The sequence below is a fragment of the Cetorhinus maximus genome, chromosome 11, assembly GCF_964194155.1.
Source record: "Cetorhinus maximus chromosome 11, sCetMax3.hap1.1, whole genome shotgun sequence".
Taxonomy (NCBI): Eukaryota; Metazoa; Chordata; class Chondrichthyes; order Lamniformes; family Cetorhinidae; genus Cetorhinus; species Cetorhinus maximus.
In genome coordinates this window covers 52,239,819-52,264,141 of record NC_135889.1, presented here as the reverse complement: position 1 = coordinate 52,264,141, position 24,323 = coordinate 52,239,819, and the positions used below count along the sequence as shown (strand labels likewise).

The window sequence follows — 24,323 nt, the reverse complement described above, 5'->3', positions numbered from 1 at the left end:
TCCATTCTTACTCCTTCACTCCCATTGCCAAGAGATGGTCCCTAGGTACACACCAGCCTCTGCACTAACTCCAATCTCTCCTCTGCACACTAATCTGGCTGGTTGATTGGTTAGCACTGCCAAGTTGGGCACTCCATCACCAGTCATGGACCTTTCCTGGCATTATGGGCCCTCTTCCCCTGTGAAGACAATGGTGGATTAAGGAGTCCCATATCTGGATGAATCAGCCTCTCAGGTAGGTCGAAGAAGCTTCAGTACAGCCTTGGGAGTTGAGGAATCCACCAGAATGATTGCAAAAGCCGTGAAGAAATTGCTGAAGTTTGAAAGGTTTTTTTTAAAAAGGAACCTTACAGCCCAGAGGGTAATAAACTGCAGTACCAACACAGGCTGTGAGTGTAACTCTTCTAAGCATTTTGTAAATGCTGAAACCTGCGTTTTTATAAGCACTCTGAATTCAAAGGGAAATAGCTTCAAACATACATTTTAAATGAGGAGAGCAGATTATCTCCCAAACTAAAACAGGCATAACCAAATTTCCAAGCTCACTGCAGTGCAGCTCAGTACGAAAATCACTCTGTACCGGCATTGATACATTTGTTGCAAAATACAAAACCTGCAAAGTTTTTCCAAAGATCTGCCCAGCAACAAGAACTCAGAAAAAACAGAGGGAAGTCAACGGTATCCTAGCAACTGCAGCCTGAGAAAAGGTTACTGTCTTAAAGCGGCAACACATTTAAAGTGTTAAATACAAGAAGAAAAAAACGGCAATATATAATAAATTAAATTTTGCTGTTGGGGTTTGAAAAAAGTGGCGCAAGGACAGAGAGAGAGTTCTAGCTTGAGTTGTGGATTTAAAAAATAACTGGCGCAGGGGCAGGATGAGAGTTAATTAACATTTTATTGTGTTTCCTTAAATTCCAATTTTGGTGCAGTAAATAAATAATTTGAGGCATGGCAGGGCTGCTCATGCCCATCGAGTGCACATCCTGTACCATGTGGTGTACACGCTATCCACGTCCTGGGCAACTATGTCTCAAGCGTCGTATCTTGGAACTTGAGGAGCAGCTTGTGTCACTGAGGAACATTCGCAAGGGTGAGAGCTATGTGGATAGCACGTTTCAGATGGTGGTCATCCCATAGCTTATGAAAGAGCAGGCAGAGAGGGGCTGTGTGGCCGTCAGACAGACAAGAAAGGCAAGGCAGATAGTGCAGCAGACCCCTGAGGACATTGCACTTTCTCAACAGGTACTCAGCTCTGAGTACCAATGGTGGAGAAGGCTCGTCTGGGGAGAGCAGCGAGAGTCTTGACCAGAGCAACATGGGTGGTTCAATTATGTAGGGAGGGAAGAGAAAAGAGAGGAGAGCAATAGTGTTAGGGGAATCTATTGTTAGAGGAACAGACAGGCACTTCTGTGGTCACAGACGTGATTCCAGGATGGTATGTTAGATACGAACATATGAACAAGGAGCAGGAGTAGGCCATTCGGCCCCTCGAGCCTGCTCCACCATTTAATAAGATCATGGCTGATCTGGTAGTAACCACAAATCTGCAACCCAGCTACCCCCGATAACCTATCACTCCTTTTATTACCAAGAATCTATCCACTTCTGCCTTAAAAAAAATTAAAGACTCTGCCTCCACCACCTTTTCAGGAAGAGAGTTCCAAAGACTCATGATGCTCTGAGAGAAAAAATTTCACCTCATCTCTTTTTAAATGGTTGACCCCTTATTTTTAAGCAGTGACCCTTCGTTCTAGATTCTCCCACAAAAGGAAACATCCTCTCCACGTCCACCCTGTCAAGACCCCTCAGGACCTTATATGTTTCAATCAAATCGCCTCTTACTCTTCTAAACCCCAGTGGATACAAGCCTAGCCTGTCCAACCTTTCCTCATAAGACAACCTGCCCATTCCAGGTATTAGTCTGGCAAACCTTTCCTGAACTGCTTCCTTACATCCTTTCTTAAATAAGGTGACCATGACTGTACACAGTATTCCAGATATGGTCTCACTAGTGTTCTGTATAACTGAAGCATAACCTCCCTACTTTTGTATTCAATTCCCCTCACAGTAAATGATAACATTCTATTAGCTTTCCTAATTACTTGCTGTACCTGCATATTAGCCTTTTGTGAGTCATGCACTAAGGCACCCAGGTCCCTCTGCATCTCAGAACTCACAATTTCTCACCACTTAGATAACATGCTTCTCTTTTATTCTTCCTGACAAAATGGATAATTTCACATTTTCCCACATTATACTCCATTTGCCAGATTGCTGCCCACTCACTTAACCCATCTTTTGTAGCCTCCTTATGTCCTCTTCACTACTTACTTTCCTACCTATCTTTGTGTCATCAGAAAATTTGGCAACCATCCCACCCATCCCTTCATCCAAGTCATTTATATAAATTGTAAACAGTTGAGGTCCCAGCACTGATCCCTGTGGCACACCACTCGTTACATCTTGCCAACCTGAAAAAGACCATTTATGACTACTCTCTGCTTCCTGTTAGCTAGCCAATCTTCTATCCATGCCAATATGTTAACATCTATACCATGAGCTTTTATTTTCCGAAATAACTTTTGATGTGGCACTTTATCAAACGTCTTCTGGAAATCTAAGTACAGTACATACACCGGTTCCTCTTTACTCACAACATGTTACTTCTTCAAAGAACTCCAATAAGCTGGTTAAACATGATTTCCCTTTCACAAAACCATGTTTACCTTGAAGTTATCCAAGTGCCCTGCTATAGCTTCTTTAATAATAGTTTCTAACATTTTCCATATGACAGATATTAAGTTAACTGGCCCGTAGTTTCTCGCTTTCTGCCTCCCTCCCTTTTTGAATAATGGAGTCACATTTGCTATGTTCCAACCTTATGGGACCTTCCCCAAATCGAGGGAGTTTTGGAAAATTAAAACAAGTGCATCAACTATCTCACTAGCCACTTTTTTTAAGACTCTAGGATGAAGTCCATCAGGACAAGGGCACATGTCAGCCCACAGCTCCAACAATTTTCTCAGTACCACTTCTCTGGTGATTACAATTTTCCTAAGTTCCTCCCTCTCCCACTGCAAGTTCCTCTCCAGCCCCGAGCAGATGTCCCAAACCCTGGCATCGGACAGGTAACATAGCCGTCTGGACTCACGCTCTTTGCTGCAGGGAATGGTATCAGTCCCTCTGACTATACTGTCCTATACTACTACAACATTCCTTGTAACTCTCCTTGCTTGAATGCCTTCCTGTACCACGGTGCCATGGTCAGTTAGCTTATCCACCCTGCAGCCCCCACTCTCATCCAAACAAGCTGAAAAAAAACTCAAACCTGTTGGACAATTGCAAGGGCAGAGGTTCCTACACTCCTGCCCTCTGGGTCCCCTTACCTGCCTCACTTGCAGTCACACCCTCCTGTCCCTGACCACTGACCAAATCAGAAGATTCTATCCTAAGGGGCGTGACCGCCTCTTGGAATAAAGTGTCCAGGTAACTTTTCCCCCTCCCTGATATGCCACAGTGTTTGCAGCTCAACCTCCAGCTCAATAACTCAGAGCTGAGTTTGTACCATAGCAAACACTTACTACAGGTGTGTTTTCCCTGGATCACACCGGTATCCAGAAGCTCCCACATCCTGCAATCACAGCACATCATCTGTCCTACCATCTCCAAAATGTTTTAATTAATTAATAATTGCTAGTTAATTAATTATAATTACTAAAGCCTACACCTTCCAATAGGTTTTGGCACTTCCAACAAACTTTACAATACTGATAAAACCAATAACACCAGTTACTGGTTTACTTGCTCCTTCTACTGCACCAAAGTGGAAATCAAATACTGGAGACTGAAAAAGAGTAAAAGAGAAAAGGCATCTTCTCCCTGCCCTTCACCGAACTCCCCACTCAGCACACTTTACTTCTCGCAGTAAACCTTATCTAAAGCACCTCTTTCCCCCACGCTCCGAATCCCTACTTTGAACCAAATTCCCAAATATACTCACTCGGTCTCTGTCTCAATCAGGCTGAAGTCTCCCCTCACTGACCTACCTGGTGCAAGAGGCATGAATATGACTGAGGGGCTTGAGAGAATTTTGGAGGGTGAGGGGACACAGCCAGAGGTCGTGCTTCACATTGGTACTAACCACATAGATAGAAAAAGGGATGAGGTCTTGCAGGCTGAGTTCAGAGAATTAGGAACGAGATTAGCAAGCAGGATTTCAAAGGTAGTAACCTCCGGATCACTTCCAAGCCCATGTGCTATTGAGTATGGAAATAGGAGAATACACCGGATTAATGCGTGGCTGGAGAGATGGTGCAGGAGGGAGGGCTTCAGATTTCTGGGGATTTGGGTCCAGTTATGTGGAGGTGGGATCTGTACAAGCCAGACAGTCCACATCTGAATAGGACCGGGACAAATATTCTTGCAGGGAGATTTGCTAGTGTTGTTGGGGAGGGTTTAAACAAGATTGGCAAGAGGATGGGAGCCTGAGGGCAGATTCAGATAGGACAAATTCAGAGCGGGGAGTGGGAGACGGAAAATTAGCAGGTCACTCTGAAAGACAGAAGAAGCAAAGGTTAAAATGTTTACAGCACAGGGATTTGACAATGTTAAAAGGTATTTTTTTAAATGCAAGGAGTATAACAAACAAAGCCGATGAGCTGAAGGCACAGATAGACACATGGCAGTATGATATAATTTCCAAAATGGAAACCTGGGTTAAAGAGGGGCAAAAATGGCAGCTCAGCATCGCTGGGTATAGAGTTTGCAGGCAGGTTAGAGAGGGAGGTAAAAAAGGTGGGGGTGTGGCATTATTGGTTAAAGAATCAATTACAGCTGTGTGGAAGGATGATATACTAAATGAATCATCAAATGAGGCCATATGTGTTGAAATCAGGAATAAAAAGAGGCAACCACTACTAGGAGTGAAATAGTGAGGGGGAGATAGAAGGGCAAATGTGTAGACAGATATCTGAGAGCAAAAACAATAGGGCAATAATAGTTAACTAATAATAATAATAATAATAATAATAATAGTCAACTACCTCAATATCAACTGGGATACGGACAGTGTAAAAGACACAGAGGGCACACAATTCTTGCAATGCATTCAAGAGAACTTTTTGAGCCAGCACGTAACAAGCCCAATGAGAGGGGGTGTAATTCTAAATTTAGTCTTAGGAAGCGAAGTTGGGCAAGTGGATGAAGCAGCAGTTTGCGACCATTTTGGAGATAGTGGCCATAATATGGTTAGATTTAATATAATTATGGAAAAGGATAAAGATCAAACAGGAGTAAAAGTTCTAAATAGTGGAAAGACAAATTTTATGAAGCTGAGAGGTGAGCTGGTGAAAGTGGACTGGTTACGGCTACTTGAAGGGAAATCAGTGACAGACCAGTGGGAGGCATTCAAAAGCATGATTCTACAGCAAAGTGTCTTAATATTGTAGAAAGCCTAGAGTAGCATAGAAAGTACAGGGGTGGAGTAAAAAAAGGTAGTTAGGAAAAAAAAGAGAGGATATGAAAAAATATTTGCAGGCAAAATCAAAGAAAATCCAGGGATGTTTTATCAGTACATTAAAAACAAGGGTATAACCAAGAAAAGGGTAGGGCCAATCAGGGTTGTACATGATAACTTGTGCATTGATGCTGAAGATGTGGACAGGTTTCTCAATGAGTATTTTGTCTTTGACTTCACTAAGGAGAGGGATAATACAGACATCCTAGTTAAGGAGGAGTGTGAAATATTAGATATAATAAGCATAGTGAGAGAGGAAGTGTTGGAGGGATTGGCATCCTTAAAGGTGGATAAATCATCAGGGCCAAATGGATTGTATCCCAGGTTGTTAAAGGAAGCCATGGAGGAAATAGAGGATGCTCTGAGAATCATTTTTCAATCCTCACTAGATACAGGTGAGGTATCAGAGGTTTGGAGGTCTGAGAACATTGTACCAATATTTAAAAAGGTTGCGAGGGATACGCCAGAAAATTATAGGCTGGTCAGTCTGACTTTGGCGTTGGGCAAATTATTGAAATCAATTCTGAGAGACAGGATGTGCTGTCCCTTAGAAAGGCACGGATTAATCAGCGGTAGTCAGCATGGCTTTGTTAGGGAAGATCTTGTTTTATTAATTTAAACCAATTTTTTGAGGAAGTAACAAGAAGATTGATGATGGCAGCACCTCCCACCCTTGAGCCCGCCCCTGTCACCGCCTCCAAGCCCACTCTGGACCTCTCTGCCGGTGTGCTTCCTGCTGGCTGGCCTGTACATAATTGCAGTCGGAAATCAGGAATGGGTGGGAGCAGACATTAAATCCTCTTCCGTCCATGGAACCTGCATGCTCAGTACTAAGTTCCGCTCTTTGTTACTTCCATTGAATAGAGGTAAAAATACAATGGGTAGAATTTTTCCCTCGTCGGGCGGACGCATGGGAGAAAAATAGTGCGCCCTGACACCATCGTGCACTTACGCGATATATCGGTCGGCGGGCACGCACGGGAGTCAGCAGCGCTCCCACCAACAATTAAGAGGGCTGTTGAGCCCATTAATTAATTAATTAGATCTTATCCCTGCCCATCTAACCTTACAGTTGGCGGGCAGCAGGCGAATAGGTTAAGCAGCCTTTAGATTTTTGAGAAAGCCTCATCCATGGACAGGATGAGGTTTCCGATGTTAATTAAAAATGAAAGCTTTTAGAGCTAATTTTCAACATGTCCCTGCTCATGAGTTAGAGTCACATAGGGCAGGATTTTCCAGTCGGCGAGTGGAGGGGGGGGTGGTGTGGCCCGCTCGCCAACGGGGGGGGGGATGGGGCCCGCTCGCTGACACATAAAATGACGCATGGTGACGTCGGGCAGAACTCCCGATGTCACTGCGCCCCAATTAAATTTTCCGGTAGGCGGGAACGCAGCAAAATCAGCTGTGCGCCCGCCAACCTGTCAATGGCCAATTGAGGCCACTGACAGAGTCATTTAGCTAATTAATGGACCTGCCCGTCCAACCTTAAAGTTGGCGGGCAGACCAGGAGCCCTGGCGGGTATTAGAGAAAGCATGAAACCTCATCCACGGGCGGGATGAGGTTTCATGTAGGTTTTTAAAAATTTACTTAAAGTTTCTTTAAAAGTTATGGACATGTCCCAACTCATGTGACAGCGTCACATGAGGGGACACATCAGGGAATTTTTTTTTTCTATTTTTAATATTTTTGACAGTAGGGTGAAAGAGCACACTCTCAGGTTTAGGGACTCCCCCCTGCCCGCATAGGGAGCGCATAACGCTTCTGTGCGGACATCATGCTGGGCAGGCCTTAATTTGCCCACCCACGTAAAATGGTGCGGCATCCCCAATTGGGGGCGCCAATCGGAAGTGCGCCTGTGCGCGCCTGCGCTTCAACTTCGCCCCTAAGGTGGGGAAAATCCTGCCCATAAGAAAACATGTTTTCCTTTTTTTTGAAAACTTTATTTTTAATGCGAAAAATCTTCAGCTGCCTGACGTAACTCTGTGCCTTCAGGGAGATTTCACTGAGCACAGCCCCGCGCATGCACTGACTTCTGCCCTCATCCTCCCACCCCCACCTCCCCCCACCACCTGGCAGCACTGTGGTTATCAGCATGCGTTTCACACTGACTGGCCATTAATTGGCCAGCCAGTGTGAAATCGCGGTCAGGGCCCGATCGCGGGCAACAGTTCGCTGCATGGCCGCTCCCAAACCCACCCGCCACATCTGCCCGACGAGGTAAAAATTCTGCCCTACATATAGCTGCAGGTGAGTGACTAAAGGTTTGACAGACAATTGCACAGAAGTTTCAAGTGCAATTTCATACCTCATTACATAGGTAGCAGAGATTGAGGGCAGCTTTGGAAAAAATCTCACTTGGTTGAAATGAGCAGGGCTTTAAAAATAGTAGCTGATCAAATCTGAAGTCTGTCAACAAGGGACAGTGAACCTTAGGTGCTGAAGTGCTAAGCACAACAGGAAAAACTGATAGGATGTAAAGTACAAAGCATAAGACACCCAAAAAATCTATAATTATTGAATTTAATAAGTCGGTTTTCTGAATCTTTAAATTTATTGAATTAACAGCTGATTTTACAATTATAGGGCGGAATCTTGTGCCACCCCCATGGCGTGTTTGGTTGGGGGGGGGGGCATTTAATTGGATGAGAGTATGACAGGTGGGTACTCTGCCACTGCCCCACCTCCACCCTGATTAAATACATCTTTCTCTATCCACACTAATTCATTTATCAATGGATAGCTCCAGTGACTGCAATATAGATTTGAATGGTATTGTAGATAAAATAATAATTATTATTTACTTTAAATTTTGAGGGTATACATGCATTCCAGTGATGTTTTGGATTTGTTTCAAAATTTTTGGATTTAAATGTTTATATATTTATTTTGGCTTGCATTGACAAACTCAGTATTTTCAAACAACTGGACAATTAGGACTGGATTTTCCCAGCATTTTGGGTTGGGCTGGGAGGTGGGTGGGCCTGTAAAATAGTGCAGGAAGGCAGGTGTGGCATGCTTACTGTCTTCCCACTGCCATGCCATTTTGCCAGCAGCGGTGAAGGTGGCAGATAGACATTTCACCCAGAGCCAATTGAGCCACTTAACTGGTCAGTGAAGGGCCTTTTCCTGCCTCTGCTGGCATTTTATCAGTCGCAGTGGGACCCTCGGCCCCATGGTCAGACCGTCAGGTAAACCTTGGCAGCCTTCTGGCATCCTCCAGGGGTGGTGGGCTCTCCTTGACCAATAGAGGGATCCCATGGTGGCAAGCCCAAGCAGCAATGGTGCCGCCTGCCCTCACCAACCACCCCTTTGCTAGGGGCTGCCTGACTGGCCCCAGTGCCCTCAGACTCCACTTACCTGGTTGTAAGGGAGCACATCCATCAATGTGTGCTCTTCCTCCAGGTACAGGCCCATCAGTGGCCACTCCTCCTGGTGATGCTGAGGCCAGCAGCTCTGGAGAGCAGGTGGCCGACATTACTAGGCTGATGCTGATCAGATGTGGTCCTGGGTCCCGATGACCACCGAGGTAGGGTCATCCCACTGTTTTCCAGCCCAGCACCTGGACCCCCGCTGTCAGCACTAAATTCAGCCCTTTGTTTCTTAGCTTTAGGGGTTTCTCAGCCCAGGCTAGGAGTTGGCATTGGGAGGGAAGAATATCTTCCCAATGCCATGGGATATTCCCAGAAGCAGGAATGGCAATGGCACAGCTGCCCACCAACCAGAGGCAGGCAGCCACGTAAACCAATTAATGGTCACTTCCCACCCCCAACAGCATTAATGGCCTCCCCCACGGCTCCAACACTGCTGTTGGAGGGTTTACCCCTCCGATCACCGGGGCCTGCCTACATAGCCCCGGCACAGTAAATTATTGAGCTTACCTGTCCTTCAAAGGTGACTCAACATGGAATTGCCTTCCTCTTCCTGAAGCCTCAGCAGTGGCCATCTCTATCGGTGGCACTGCTGAGCCGCTGGCCCTCTGATTGGATGCAGCAGCTCTGAGAGGCAGGTCACTGTCGTTAATTGGACGACGATTCCGCCAGCGGCCTCTTATCTGGCCGCCTTCGCTAATATCGACCCCGGCAGCGGGGAAAATTGGGAAAATTCAGCCCTAAGAATCCATTCTATTTAATCTTCTTGTATTTCATCTGGACTTAGGCTTTTTAATTCAATAGTTTATATTTTTTTCACTCAGTTGAAATCTTAAATAAACAAGGCGCAGTTTGAATTACACTCAGTGGATATGATAGTCTCGTAATATAAAGTTTAATTAAAATATTCAACATAAGCCATTGACTGGGAGTATGCCTGTTGTGCATTGGCATAACATCCTGCTGCAGGATTTAAAGCTTTACAGTAGCTTAGACAAGAATGCATTTGCATCGTAGGTCGACTCAATGCCATTTTGAGTCAAGCCTCCTGTGAGGCATTCAGTGTGGCTGCCTGAAATCAGGGTGCCATTTCCAGAATTATTTAAAGGCATCATCAGCTGCTCTCCAGTAATTCACTGATTTCTACATTTTGATTATTACAATGCTGCTTTTGCTTCTTTGGATGTGTGACGACTGGAGCTGACATTAAGCTGTCAAAAGGTATCTGGCTGGGTCTATAGTGGATTTTTGATACAGGGACTTGTGGAAACCGTCAGGCTGGCATTATGCAGTTATGCTTTTGGTATCCACAGAATGGAAAGTGCAGCCAGCAAGATTAGTGTTATACTGAAACCTGTGCCTCACACTCACCAGGAAAAAACTGAATTCATGCATGCTTTTGCACATGTACAGAAATCCACACCACAGCAGTTTTTATTAATATTAAGAGAATGTAGATAACAGTTTTTGCTTTCCCTTCAAAGATTCTATATACCTGACTGGACTTAGACTTTGCTTAATGTAACGATCAAACCATGTAAGACAATTGCCTGGATTTTTGAGGTCAAATTTTAGAATGACAGTGCTCACTGCTAACCTCAAAGAAAGCTAACAATCTCTGTGGTACAGAGTTCACCTTTCCTGATGTTACTTTCATTCTAGCATCAGCTATAGGTGATCTTTCTTGTTCAGTAACAGTGTTGTCATCAAGCAAGTTCACAGCCAATCACACTGAAGAATTTTTACAGACAGTAAACCATGAAGTAAAAAGAGCTGATTGTCCTTCATTTTCTAATCATTTTACAGAGAGCAAAATAAACATTGGGACATAGGCATGAGATTAATGTAGAAGCTGAAATACTATATGCTTTTAGAAAGAATTATTATTTGATAAGTCCATGGAATTATTTAATTATAATGGGGATATTTGCTGTATCACAAATACAAAGTTAGTTTTTCAGGGCCAGAGAGGTTGTTCATAAATAATTATGACTTAGTACATTGATAAAAACCCAGTTACACCTCATGCAACATGGCCAAACTTCAAGAGTTTTTATAGCAAGATTAATGGTGTAATAAGTGGAAGCTCACATCAAATTAAGTGACTTCAACAGCACATCCAGGGAGGAACAGGAAAACACTGGCTGCAACTTTTGAATTTCCTGTTTCACTGGGCATGTGTGGAAACCACAGTTGCTGTCAGTTTCTCAGCTGTAATGATGATGAACAGTAACAATTTTGCTGTCGTTGGAACTGCAAAATCTGAACGAAACTCCTTAAGAAAGTCTCACACTTCTTGGCTTTAGTGATGTTTTAGTGTTAGTAAAAGGTGCTTCCTTCAGCTGTAATAACCTATGTATTTGGATCTTCCATTATAAAACTTTAAGGGCAGAATCGTTCCAGATTTGCACTAAGTGTGGTACCAGTCATGAAAAAAGATGTTTTACCCGTCGGCCGCAATGGTGGTTCATATTCGCGCCATATCGTCCCCTTCCCACCTCATAAATTATGCAGTCACGGGAAACATGCTGGTGGACGGACTCCGATTGACCTGCCACACTGTTACCTCACCCCTTCCTCACGCCGGGCGCCATATTTAAAATGCAGCTGCATGCACACTTCACAATGCTTGAGCCTATGACTGCTCCAGTGAAGACATGGCCCTGAAAACCAAGAAGACTGCAGCCGCCCGATTCAGTGACGCATCCCTGGAACGCCTTCTGGACGCCCTGGAGGCCCACCTCGATGTCCTCTACCCCTGCTCTGGCTACAGGAGGCCCATCAGTCTCACCGCTTTGGCTCGTGAGGCGGTGGCGGACGTGCTGCACACAAGGGATCGGCCATCCAGTGCAAAAAATGGTTGAAAGATCTCATCCGTGCCGGTAGGTTAAGTGAACCATCTCGTCAATCTCAACTCACCCACTCACAAGGCCATCACACATTCACTGGCATCTCACTCACTGCCAGCTCAAGGGACATCACCACTCACTCACACACACCCCCACATCTCCATTTGGACTCATGTCCTCTGGAGACTGCCTTCTCATCCCGTCCATGACTCCACTCAGCATAAACACACGCCTGGCATCCTTCTCATTTGGCTTGGCATGCACCTTGCTCACACTCTCTTTATCTGTTTTTTTGCAGGACAAGATCACGCACAATCACCGGGAAAGGTCCCAGACCGGGATTGGAGCGCCGGAAATCAAGGTCATCACTCTGTTCGAGAGTCATGCATGGAGCTGGTCAAAGAGGATGTTGACTGTTCCTGCTGCGACGGTGAGGTCAGTGGTGAATACCCACGTGAGGATCCTGCACCATATCATCCCTCTCTCAACACTACTCTGAGTCCACTGTTCAGTGGTCCAAGCAGCTGCCAAGCACTAATAATCTCCACTTTCTGTCCTAGGCATATCTGACAGGTCGCTCCCAGGCAACCTTGAGCCTGACCTCGGCGCCTAGAGCAGCTCAGATGAGGACCCTGAGGGCAGCACTATTGAAGACCCATCATGACGCTCACTCACACCCTCTACCAGTGCAGCGACACACACCTCAATGGGAACTAGAGATAAAGTAGCCTCGTGATCACAATCTGGTAAGCACAGCACACAATCTGTTCCACAGTAGATCGAGGCGGGGACATCCTTGGTCACTGGTACTCAGAGGACTGCTGGAGGCAAAGAATCAGCTGATTCCGAGTCAGGTGACTCCAGAGCCTCTGGACTCGGTCCTCAATCAGATGGTGGAACTGCAAAGACAATCATGGGAACACCAGGAAGGAATGTCTGGTGCACTCCTCAGATTGCAAGGTACGATGGAGGAGTCTGTCCAGCTTCAGCCCGAGGTGATAGCGCCAGCATGCCGATGCATCGAGGTCAACACAGGCAGGATGGCAGCTGCCATGGAGACCTTGGACCAGGATATCAGTACTACACTGCTGCGCGGGCTGAACTCCATCAATGACTCCAAAGTTGGCCTCCAACAGTGTCAACACGAGAGGGGTGAAGCAGCTTGATCTCACTCCAGCTTCCACTTCTCAACGAGTCAGCTAGGGGCTGTCAGGCACCCATTGGGAGGAGGACAGCGGCTCAACACCCTGAGGCCATCTACCCAGGTGACTCCAGGAATGTCCAGCCGATGCAAATCCCCTCTTCCTGTGACCTCAGCAACTCCAGCTCCACAGGCTGAAGAGGGTGCAGCTGGCCCACAGCAGGATATCCAAAGCAGGCCGGGGTCCTCCAGCTCTTCTTGTTATGATGAGCAGTGTTCGTGCGACTCAGATGTGAAACCTTGCTTCCCGCACAAAATAAAGGCAGGTGTCTCAGTCCAGGTGTCTGCACTTCCCTGTGCAGTGTGTAATCTTCAGAGCAAAGTAATGATCCGGCTTTACACTCACTGGACACATTACTGATGCCTGCATCTCAATGGTGCTTGTCATTGCTGCCAGAATGTCGTGGGCAGGCATCACAGAGTTTCCTCATTCTCTCTGTGTGCTCTCAGCACCTTTAAGGCGGGGCTGGCCCCCTCATCTATTTAGCATCTGTGACCAGTGATTCTGTGCTCCTGAAGGGCTCAGGTGCTGAAGGCTGACAAAGGATCAGGTGCATTTAACGATTCAAGGCTGCATCTCCATGATATGATCCTGACCATAGAGCGCAAGCGAGCTGCCCTCTGTCAGACAGGAGTCAGACATTCACAGAGGCTGTGTGAAGATCTATGGAGTGTCCTCACTGCATGTCATCATCATCCTTCTGGAATCTAGTGACTATTGGGGCCTCCACTCCCTTTCCACGACATGAGCCTGAGCACTAAGGGTATGTGCGCTGCCATCAGCCGCACAGGAGTCAAACGTTCATGCAAGGTGAGTATGTCAGGACTGTCCTCACTGCATCTCGTCATCATCCTCCATGAATCTTGCAGCTATTAGGGCCTCCCGAGTGTGCCTGCCTCATCTGACCAGTGCGATGGCCTCATTGTCAGCAACCTCGCCTTCGAGTACCTCATCACTGTCATCCCCTTCGACATCCTCCATATCGGAGGAGACGCGCAGCTCTTCCATCTCCTCCACAGCCAGGTCCTCCCCTGCTGCAGCGCCAGGTTGTGTAGCACACAGCAAACGACGATGATGTGACACCTTTGGTGGACTGTACTGTTGTGCTCCACCGGACCTGTCGGAGGCACCGGAACCTCGTTTTGAAGATGCCTAACGTTTGCTCCATCCGGGGCATGGCATGAGCCTCATTATACCGTTGCTCTGCAACAATCTGAGGCCGCCGCAGGGGTGTCATCAGCCATACCCTCTATGGGCAGCCCTTGTCCCTGAGGACCCATACCTGCAGCCTCTGTGGACCTGGAAGATGTCAGGGATCTCAGACCTGTTAAGGATGTAGGATTCGTGGATGCTCCCTGAGAATCATGTACAGACCTTAAGGATGTGTTTGTGGTGTTGCACACCAAGGCCAGAATTTTTCCCTCATCAGGTGGTCTTGGCGGGAGCAGGCAGGGGCGGTCGGGGAGCTGATCGCTCCGCACTGCGATTTCACATGGGCAGGCCAATTAAGGCCCGCCCTGCGTGGACCGCGAGCAGCAGCGCTGAGCGCTACCTGTGTGGGCGGGGGGAGGAGGGAGAGCCGGGCCTCATGCGCAATTCGCGCATGTGCGCGAAAGAGCGCTTCAATCTCCCTGAGGCACAGAGCTGCTTCAGGGAGATTGAAGCGCTTTTTAAAAAAATAATAAATGACTGTGTCACATGAGATGGGACATGTTTTTAATTTCAAAATAAAGGTTTTATTTAATTTGTATTAGCTTTAAGAAACCTCATCCCGCTCGTGGATGAGTTTTCCTAAAAAATGTAAAGGCCGCTTGGTCTTTTCGTCTGCCCGCCAACCGTTAGGCTGGATTGGCAGCGTAAATTTCAAGTTAATCAGCTCGTTAATGGCATTAATAGGCCTTTCAATTGTCAGCGGGCAAGCAGCTGACTCTGGCGTGCGCCTGCCGAATGAAATATCGCACGAGTGCGAGATGACATCAGGATGCATGCCCAATGTCACCCATGTCATATTACACTCGTGCGTGTCTGGCGCGTGCCCGCACGCCAAACGTAAAATTCTGGCCCAGCTGAACATTCAGCGAGTGGAAGCCTTTGCAGTTGACGTAGTTGACTGCTTGTTGCCATGGAAATCTGAGTGCCACGTGAGTGCAGTCCATGGCACCCTGCATCTGTGGAAAATCAGAGATTCGTGCAAATCCCAGCGCACTTGCTTCCTGGCTTTCCTAACCCCGGTCAAAATGCACAAAGTTCTGTGCCTTTGCAAAGATGGCATCCGTGACCTCCTGGATACACTTGTGCATGGGGGCTTGTGAAGTCCCACACAAGTCACCTGCAGAGTTCTGGAAGGAGCCACTGGCCTAAAAGTTGAATGCCGTGGTCACTTTCATGGCCACTGGCAGTGGATGCCCTCTATGTCCCTGTGGTGCCAAATCCTGCAGCAGGTGACATATGTGACTGACCAGTTCTCTAGACATGCATAGTCTTTGGCGACACTGGTTCTCAGTCACCTGCAGGAATGATAAGCCCTGTCTATAGACCCTGGATTTAGTGCAGCTCCTATGAGTGATGGCTCTCTGTGGATCTTCAGCTGCGTGCACAGCAGGCCCTGCAGCCCCTACATCTTGAGGGAGGTGCTTCTCCCTTTGCTGACCTGGGCGCCACCGCCGCACTCTTCTGCTTCTCTGCTCCCCGTAAACCATGAGGCATACCACTAAATCACCAGGCTCCATGATCCTGATGTTCTCCTCTTGCAGGATCAAAGACAGAGATAGGTTAGCATATGTGTCCTAAGAACCTCTCTTGGTTAAGTCTGAAGGCTCCTTCACTCATGCAGGAGAGTGCTGGCCACCACTTGGATGGCCAGTATGTAGTGCGCTCATTGGCTGTCCGAAACCCCAGCCACCTCCACTCCACTCCACTTGACTGATTGGCAGCAGTTTTGGCCACTGGACTCAGCTCAGGCACAGGCATTCCCCTAATCCACACTGCAAGGCTGCGTTGTTAGCTTGAGCCATCAGGGATACTGGTCCAAACCTTAATAAACACATTGCAAGGAGCTGTGACTGCCTGAACCAGTGACTGTACCATGGCCACCCTTCGCAAGGCGATTCTACAACTTGCCCAGTCAGCAAATTGTTCTGCTGCCCCCTAAAACTCACATTAATTGTCAGTCTGTACCCGAGGGTTGAAAAGCTCTGCAGCATTTGATGGCACTTTCATGCTTTTGCATTGCTTGAGTGGGCAGAAAAGCTTCAGAGACCCAACTCCAAGCATGTCAATGGAGCTGCTGCTGAATGGTCTCAGCTGCGGAAGAATGCTCATTTTTGACAAGCTTTTCCAAATGCGCAGCTGCTTCCCTCACTCCCCCTCCCCCAACCCCCGGAATGTGCTTTTCCTTCAGTCTCTGCTGCCTTGCCCCCCGCCCCCCACCGGTCCCCCCGCCCAGCCTCACCCGCACTGGAGCCCTTGCCCCAGCATCACACTGAAAGCCAGCTGGGAAAAAGCGACTTTCCTGTGACCTCTCCCCCCAACCCCTTTTCTTTGATGTCCTACAGGCGATGCTTCGCAAGTGCTGCGCAAGGTTGTGGGAGCTCACATCGGAGTTCCTCTCCAAGTTCAGCTTGCCAGGTGCACTCTTTTTAAAGGCAGTTGTGAAGTACGCCGTTCTGAAGTCATGCTGAGGTGGGCTGCAAATTTGATGTGGGGGGATTATTCCGGTGAGCAGGGCTTATAATGAGATGCTGAAGTGTTGAAGTTAGGTTCCCGACATGCGGCAGCCGGAAAGCCATTGACGGGTGGAGCGGACGATCACAACCTGTTTCACGATGTTGTGAAACCGATTTTTGGCCTTCTTGCCATATCGTCCGCTCACGCCACCGAACACACCCACTACCAACAGGACCGGACAATTCCGCCCTAAGGCTTCACAATTCCATTGCCTACCTAGGTATCCATAGGGTTTAACATTTTTAAAACCCAAAACTATTCAGTTAACTATGGGTAAAAGGTTAATCCTATAAAGTTTGTTTATCTTAATAAATCATTCATTGCTAAATATCTGCCTTTCTGGGATAAAACGGCATCTCATAGTTAGCTACTAAATATTCTGTTTCCTACACATATGAAGATTGCTTTCTATTGGCCAGGAGCAAAAGTACCGTTTGGAAATATTTTCTGGTTAAAACCTAGAAGCCATGGATATTACTTTGGTGAGACTGCTAGTCATGGATGATTAATGAAAAGGTCTATTTGACAATTTGCTTCTGATGCCACACTTTCAGGATAGTTATGTTTCAATGCCGTACCAAAAATAGATTGCAATGTGAAAGCTTTTCTATTGAATTCTTTGGCAATCTTCCAAGAACATATTGGTCAAAACTGTTCCTGAAAGCCTTGAATATCAAGCACACATTACTGTTAAAATAGAATAAGTCTGTGCTAACATACTCTTACCATAATGCCAGTGTGGAGCATTAGGTAATGCACAGTCTGGGCCACATCTGCTGCGTGGATTAAGTTATGGTAAGGATTCTTGTACTTGCTGTAACCCACCTCCAGGGCTTCGACAAAAGACATTAGAGAAGATACAGGGATCTAAAGGAGAGAAACCATTTTAAACGAGATCAAGAGGTAAGATAACACAAGAAATTACATACCACATATATCGTCAAAAAATATTAGACTCATAAAATAAAGTGTCATTGATCAAAAGCTTTTAAAACTCATTGTCTGAGTCATTCAAATATAGAGTTGATCAATCAGGCATGTCCATTAAAGAACTTATTCTCTTTTACATTAAAAGGTCTACTGAAAGTTAGTATGGAAATGTTAACATTCATAAAACTTCATATTCAATGCACATATATTTAATCAATGTTCTCTAAACTTAATAGCATTTAATTAAAATAGCGTATAATTAGCATTTTAATATGAATTTTCAGAGAACTAACATTGGCCAATTGACAATTATTTTTTCTCAAAGAGATTAACATTACAAAACATCTGACATTTTGTAGCCTATTGTACATTGCTATTGGGCAAAAGCCTATAATATTTGGCTCAATTAGTACTCCAGTTGTACATAATTAATAACTGATTAGTATTTGATGATTTTGCACGAGCAATTTTGCATGAGTGTATTATGCAGCTTCAGGCAGATGTCTTAGACTATAAAAAATTTTAATTTTGTGCCACATATTAGTACATGAGTTATTCTAAGTCCTTAGCAACTTCTATTAACCCTGCATTAGCCCTGTTGGGATATAGAGTCATAGAATCATAGAGTTTTACAGAACGGAAAGAGGCCCTTCGGCCCATCGTGTCCAAGCCCCTATCTACTCTAATCCCATTTCTCCAGCACTTGGCCCGTAGCCCTGTATGCTATGGCATTTCAAGTGTTGATCTAAATACTTCCTAAATGTTGTGAGAGTTCCTGCCTCTACCACCCTTTCAGGCAGTGTGTTCCAGATACCCTCCCACCCTCTGGGTGAAAAAATGTTTCCTCAAATCCCCTCTAAACCTTCTGCCCTTTACCTTACATCTATGCCCTCTGGTTATTGACCCCTCCACTAAGAGGAAAAGTTTCTTCCTTTCTATGCCCCTCATAATTTTGTATACCTCTATCAGGTCCCTCCTCAGCCTTCTCTGCTCTAAGGAAAACAACCCCAGACTATCTAGTCTCTCTTCATAGCTGAAATGCTCTGGCCCAGGCAATATCCTGGTGATCTCCTCTGCACCCTCTCCAGTGCAATCACATCCTTCCTATAGTGTGGTGACCAGAGCTGCACACAGTGCTCCAGATATGGCCTAACTAACACTTTATACAACTCCACCATAGCCTCCCTGCTCTTTAAGAGTATTCAATGCCTCGACTATTAAAGACAAGTATCCCATATGTCTTCTTAACCACATTATCTACCTGTCTTGCTGTCTTCAGGGATCTATGGACATGCACAGCAAGGTCCCTCTGATCCTCTGTACTTCCAAGATCCTACCATTCATCGTGTATTCCCTTGCCTTGTTAGTCCTTCCAAAATGCATCACCTCACACTTTTCAGGATTAAATTCCATTTGCCACTGCTCTGCCCATCTGACCAACCCATCTACATCGTCCTGTAGCCTAAGGCTTTCCTCTTCACTATTTACCACACCACCAATTTTCATGCAAACTTACTGATCATACCTCCTACATTCATGTCTAGATCACTAATGTACACTACAAACAGCAAGGGACCCAGCACCCTGCAATACATCACTGGACACAGGCTTCCAGTCACAAAATCAACTTTTGACCATCACCCTCTGCCACCTGCTACTAAGCCAATTTTGGATCCAATTTTCCAAATTGCCCTGGATCCCATGGGCGCTTACCTTCTTGACCAGTCTCCCACGCAAGACCTTGCCTTACTGAACTCCACGTAGACATCAACTGCACTACTCTCATCTATACACCTATTCACCTCCTCAAAAAATTCAATCAAATTTATTAGACATGATCTCCCCCTGACAAAGCCATGCTGACTAGCCTTGATTAATCCTTGCCTCTTCAAGTGGAGATTAATTCTGTCCCTCAGAATTTTTTCCAAAAGTTTCCCTACCACTGATGTTAGACTCACTGGCCTATGGTTCCCTGGTTTATCGCTACCACCCTTCTTGAATAATGGTCCCACATTTGCTGTCCTCCAGTCATCTGGCACCTCTCCTGTGGCCAGAGAGGATTTGAAAATTAATGTCAGGGCCCCTGCTATCTCCTCCCTTGCCTCCCACAGCAGCCTGGGATACAACTCATCTGGGCTTGGGGTTTTATCCACTTTTAAGCCCGCTAAAACCACTAATACTTCCTCCATCTTAATGCTAATTTGTCCAAGTATACCACAGTACCCGTCCCTGATTTCTATACCTACCTTGTCCTTCTCTATAGTGAATACAGATGCAAAGTACGCATTTAAAACCTCACCTACATCTTCCGGCTTCTCACACAGATTGCCACTTTGGTTCCTATTAGGCCTTACTCTTTCCCTGGTTATCTTCTTGCCTCTAATATACTTATAAACCGCCTTTGGATTTTCCTTGAATTTACCTGCCAGTGTTTTTTCATGCCCTCCCTTTGCTCTCCTAATTTCTTTTTTAAGTAACCCCCTGCACTTTCTATACTCCTCTAGGGTTTCCGTTGTTTTGTACCCTTGGTATCTACCATAAGCTTCCCTTTATTTCCTTATCCAATCCTGTACATTCCTCGACATACAGGGCTCTCTGGACCTGTTGGTTCCATCCCTCACCTTTACCAGAACATGTTGGCCCTGCACTCTCACTATTTCCTTCTTGAATGACTCCCACTGCTCTGATGTAGATTTTCCTACTAGTAGCTGCTCCCAGTACACTTTGGCCATATCCTGTCTTATCATATTAAAATCGGCCTTCCCCCAATTCAGAACCATTATTTCTGATCCATCGTTGCCCTTTTCCATTACTACCTTAAATCTTACTGAGTTATGGTCACTATCACTGAAATACTTCCCCACTGATAGTTCTACCACTTGCCCGATACTTCTACCCACTTGTTCCCTAAAATTAGGTCCAGCACCTCCCTGTCTCTTGCAGGGCTTTCTACGCGCTGGCTTAAAAAGCTCTCCTGGATACATTTTAAGAATTCTGCCCCCTCTAAGCCTTTCACACTTTGTCCATCCCAGTTAACATTGGGGAAGTTGAAATCCCCTACTATTATTAGCCCATTATTTTTACACTTCTCTGAGATTTGCCTACATATCTGCCCTTCTATTTCTCCCTGGCTGTTTGGGGGTCTATAGTACACTCCCAGAAATGTGATTGCCCCCTTTATGTTTTTAAGTTCTACCCATATAGCCTCATTTGAGGACCCTTCTAAGATATCATCGCTCCTTATTGCAGTAATTGACTCCTTGATCAATATTGCAACACCACCTCCTCTTTTACACATCGTCTCCACCCCCGTCTCACCTGAAGATTCTACAGTCCAGAATATTGAGCTGTCAGTCCTGCCCCTCCCTCAACCATGTTTCCGTGATAGCAATGATATCATATCCCCATGTGTTAGTCAACACCCTCAACTCATCTGCCTTACTCACAAGACTCCTTGCATTAAAATAAATGCCATCCAGCCTTGCCATGCTCCCTTGTGCTTTAATTTGGCTATATACGCTCTGCCTTCCAGACTGACTTGGTTTTTCTTCTATACTTGTCTGTACATCACCCCCTATTATGCCTCCACTCCGTATCCTATCCCTCTGCCAAATTAGTTTAAACCCTCACCAACAGCACAAGCAAGCCCCCCCTGCAAGGATGTTTCTCCCGTTCTGGTTCAGGTGCAATCTGTCAGACTTGTACAGGCCCAATCTTCCCCAGAAATGGACCCAGTGATCCAGGAATCTAAAGCCCTCCCTCCTGCAACAACTCTTCAGCCACGCATTCATCTGCTCTATCAGCCTATTCCTATACTCACTAGCACGTGGCACCAGGAGTAATCCAGAGATTACAACCTTTGAGGTCTCACCCAAATGTTCTCTCTTCAGTTCAGTGTTTTAGGTTTTACAATAATAATTCTTTTGGCAAATTTTAGTATCTATACATGCTCTGAGGTAAAAGAGTTAAGTGCCAGCAATAGGAAACATAAATAAAGAAGACTTATAAATAATTGGTAACCAAATATATAGACAATGCACAATGGTACAGAGCAAAGTGCTCAGTTTAAGACCAGATCATTTCTGAACAACAAAATTATGAGAGAACTATGAGTCTGTACCTAAAGTAAGCATAAAATAGATAATCCACTACCGTTATCTATTCTGTACACAAAATAAAAACAGAGCAGCTGAGTTAACTTCCTTTTAGAAGGTGTGTTGGCTAAAGGTTTTGTATTTGTTGCCTTCATATTCCTTGTGCCTTCTTCAGTCTGCAGTTCCACTCACTAAAAGGTATGGATTACAATGACTGCCAGTACTGATTTATTCATATTCACATGTCATTTGATTTATTTCTGTCTATGTGGCAAATATGGATCAACTGCATAACTTGGGGAGGAGGAATGCATGGAAAACTATTAGCTGAATCTACATTATAGCCTACTATGTGTGTGATGATTGTAACTATATAATCTTTTAGTAAGAGGCTTCTAATCTTTCAGCAAGAGGGTTCTACATGTAGATGCCAGAGAATTTTGCACCATCATGCACACCACTATGTAATGGATAGCAGAAAGAATAAATTATTTTAATTAGATATTATTATTCACCAGAGACTCTAATTGCATACATTATACAAATTCTTTATTTGATGGTCAGTCACATACATATACATTAAGATCTACTAGATTTTAATTAACATGTTTTTGGCAGCGACTCAGAAAACCATTTGTTTTGTTTTAAGTATATATTAAACCTTAAAGTTTCCTGACCCTGAAGCGATTGATAAGGTCATATCGAGTGAATAGCTCATGCACCATGAACTTCAGAGCATGTTCCCCACTGACATCATTAAGGGCGAATACATTAAATGACCATTTATCAACATCCTGCAGAGAGAAAAGAGATATTAAATTTAGACACAGGCTGAGACTTTGTCAACTGCGTGCCATTCCCGACCTTGTAACCCAGATGTGCACCTCTTACGCTTTGTCTTTTTCCCGTTTCCCACATGATTATAATTAAAATTCTAAAGTCCGGCAGTGTGCTTGGGAAACACATGGGATTCAGCAGCGAGTGAAGCTATTCATTAGTGAAACTCACCATCAACTGACAACATAGCAGGTACAGGTGGGCTATAAAAGTGCCTCTTGGTCAAACAGAGAGGCTCAGTCTCACAGCCAAAGCTTTCCTGCCCAACTACATTTGTATTAACATAAGACTTGAGAGCACAAAGGTGGCAAGAGTGTTTTTCAAAATTAAATTTCACTTGCAACGATTTTACGTTACATTGGTTTTACTTCAGTCATGTGTGCATCATCATTATTTGTTGAGACTAGCTTAGTCAGAGAGCTAAATGTTCTGGCATGCCTCATGGTTGGCATGCATTGATGGTTACAAGAGAGTTAGGAACATTTTCTCATTGTGGAAGAAATAACCTTGTGTTTTTTCATTCACTCTTTATTGAATGTTCATGTTAGTGTCCAGTGGTGTTCTCGCCACTCTGTGGGACATGGCTGAACTTGAAGGGACAGCTGGCCCTCCCTTCTATGCATTGTAAAGGACATTGTCTGAGATCACTCTCAGTTGGGATAATTGAAATGTAGATGAACTCAATGCCCTGTAAGGACTCTGCCAGACAGCACCCTGTGTTTCACACACATGTGGACAGTACTGACACTGCCCTTTAGGCCCATCACTTTCTTACTTTGACTAACTGTCCCCCTACCACACCTAGGATGCCAGGCCCTTCCCAATTCACACTTCCATGCCCCGGAAGCTACTTTCTTTCCTCCCCTGGATCCCTCTTCAACTCTGCCATGCAGCAAGCTGCCATTCTCCCGCTTCCCTCCTTTAGGCCGCAGAGCTAAACAAGGGAAGCTGCTGACCTTAGTCCCAACTGCACAAAGCGAACAGGAATATGCTACCTTTAAATGATCATGAATCGGGTGCCACAAGATTCTGACTTTTTCCTGAGGGTTGGACTTTATTTAAAAAACTGTTTCACGCTAATGTGTATTCACGGAATGCAAATACAAGTACGAACCTGCCACAGTCTGGTGTAATACTTGACATGCCGCTGATTTTATTTCTGCATCTCGACCCATCGGAGATTCAAGATTTTGCATCCTGCATAATTACACCAAATTTCCCGCTCTTGTGGGCTCCATAAAATCACCCTCCCCCCACATTGTGTTCAACTAATTTTCACATTGTCAATGTTTTTAAAGTTGTTGTATTACACACCTTTAAAACAGATATCACTGCTGATGGGTAAGACTGTCCAATCATGTTTGATGTTCTTCGGTACATCCTTGAAATTAAAATGATAAAAAGTATATATTTGACAACAGATTTCAGCAACATGACTGAATTATCCCTACCTACTTTTCTATACGTGCCCATTTATTCCTGTAACTAAAACAACAAGGAGCTCTGATGGCAATTTTTTTTGTAATGTAATTATTTAATTATTTGTGCTGAATTTACTTCTGTCAATTTTGTACCCATTAGATTCAAGAGCTGCTAGTAAGAGACAATAAAACATTTTTACTCTCTGGACTTCTCAAGATGACGGTAAATTTTACAATAGTGGCATAGCCTTGTGGACAATGTCACAGGTGAGCAAATTGGGTGCCTGATCATATGTGAGTGCCTCATGAACTGACTAATTTTCCAACTGGTATCTTGGAGGTAAAGAGTGATGTTGCACTACTTGCGTACATGGCCT

General features: G+C 45.1%; 1 protein-coding gene across 5 annotated transcripts in view; it reads right to left on the bottom strand.

The window, feature by feature from the left end:
- pde1a (phosphodiesterase 1A, calmodulin-dependent) overlaps positions 1-24,323 on the bottom strand; it is a 628,668-nt gene that overhangs the window by 79,812 nt on the left and 524,533 nt on the right. For all 5 annotated transcript variants that reach the window (XM_078551925.1, XM_078551927.1, XM_078551926.1 and 2 more), the window contains 3 exons: positions 23,840-23,906; positions 22,366-22,482; positions 17,391-17,531 (listed from right to left, as the gene is read on the bottom strand). In XM_078551925.1, the coding sequence (XP_078408051.1) occupies positions 17,391-17,531; positions 22,366-22,482; positions 23,840-23,906 (325 nt within the window). The remainder of the gene's footprint in view (positions 1-17,390; positions 17,532-22,365; positions 22,483-23,839; positions 23,907-24,323) is intronic.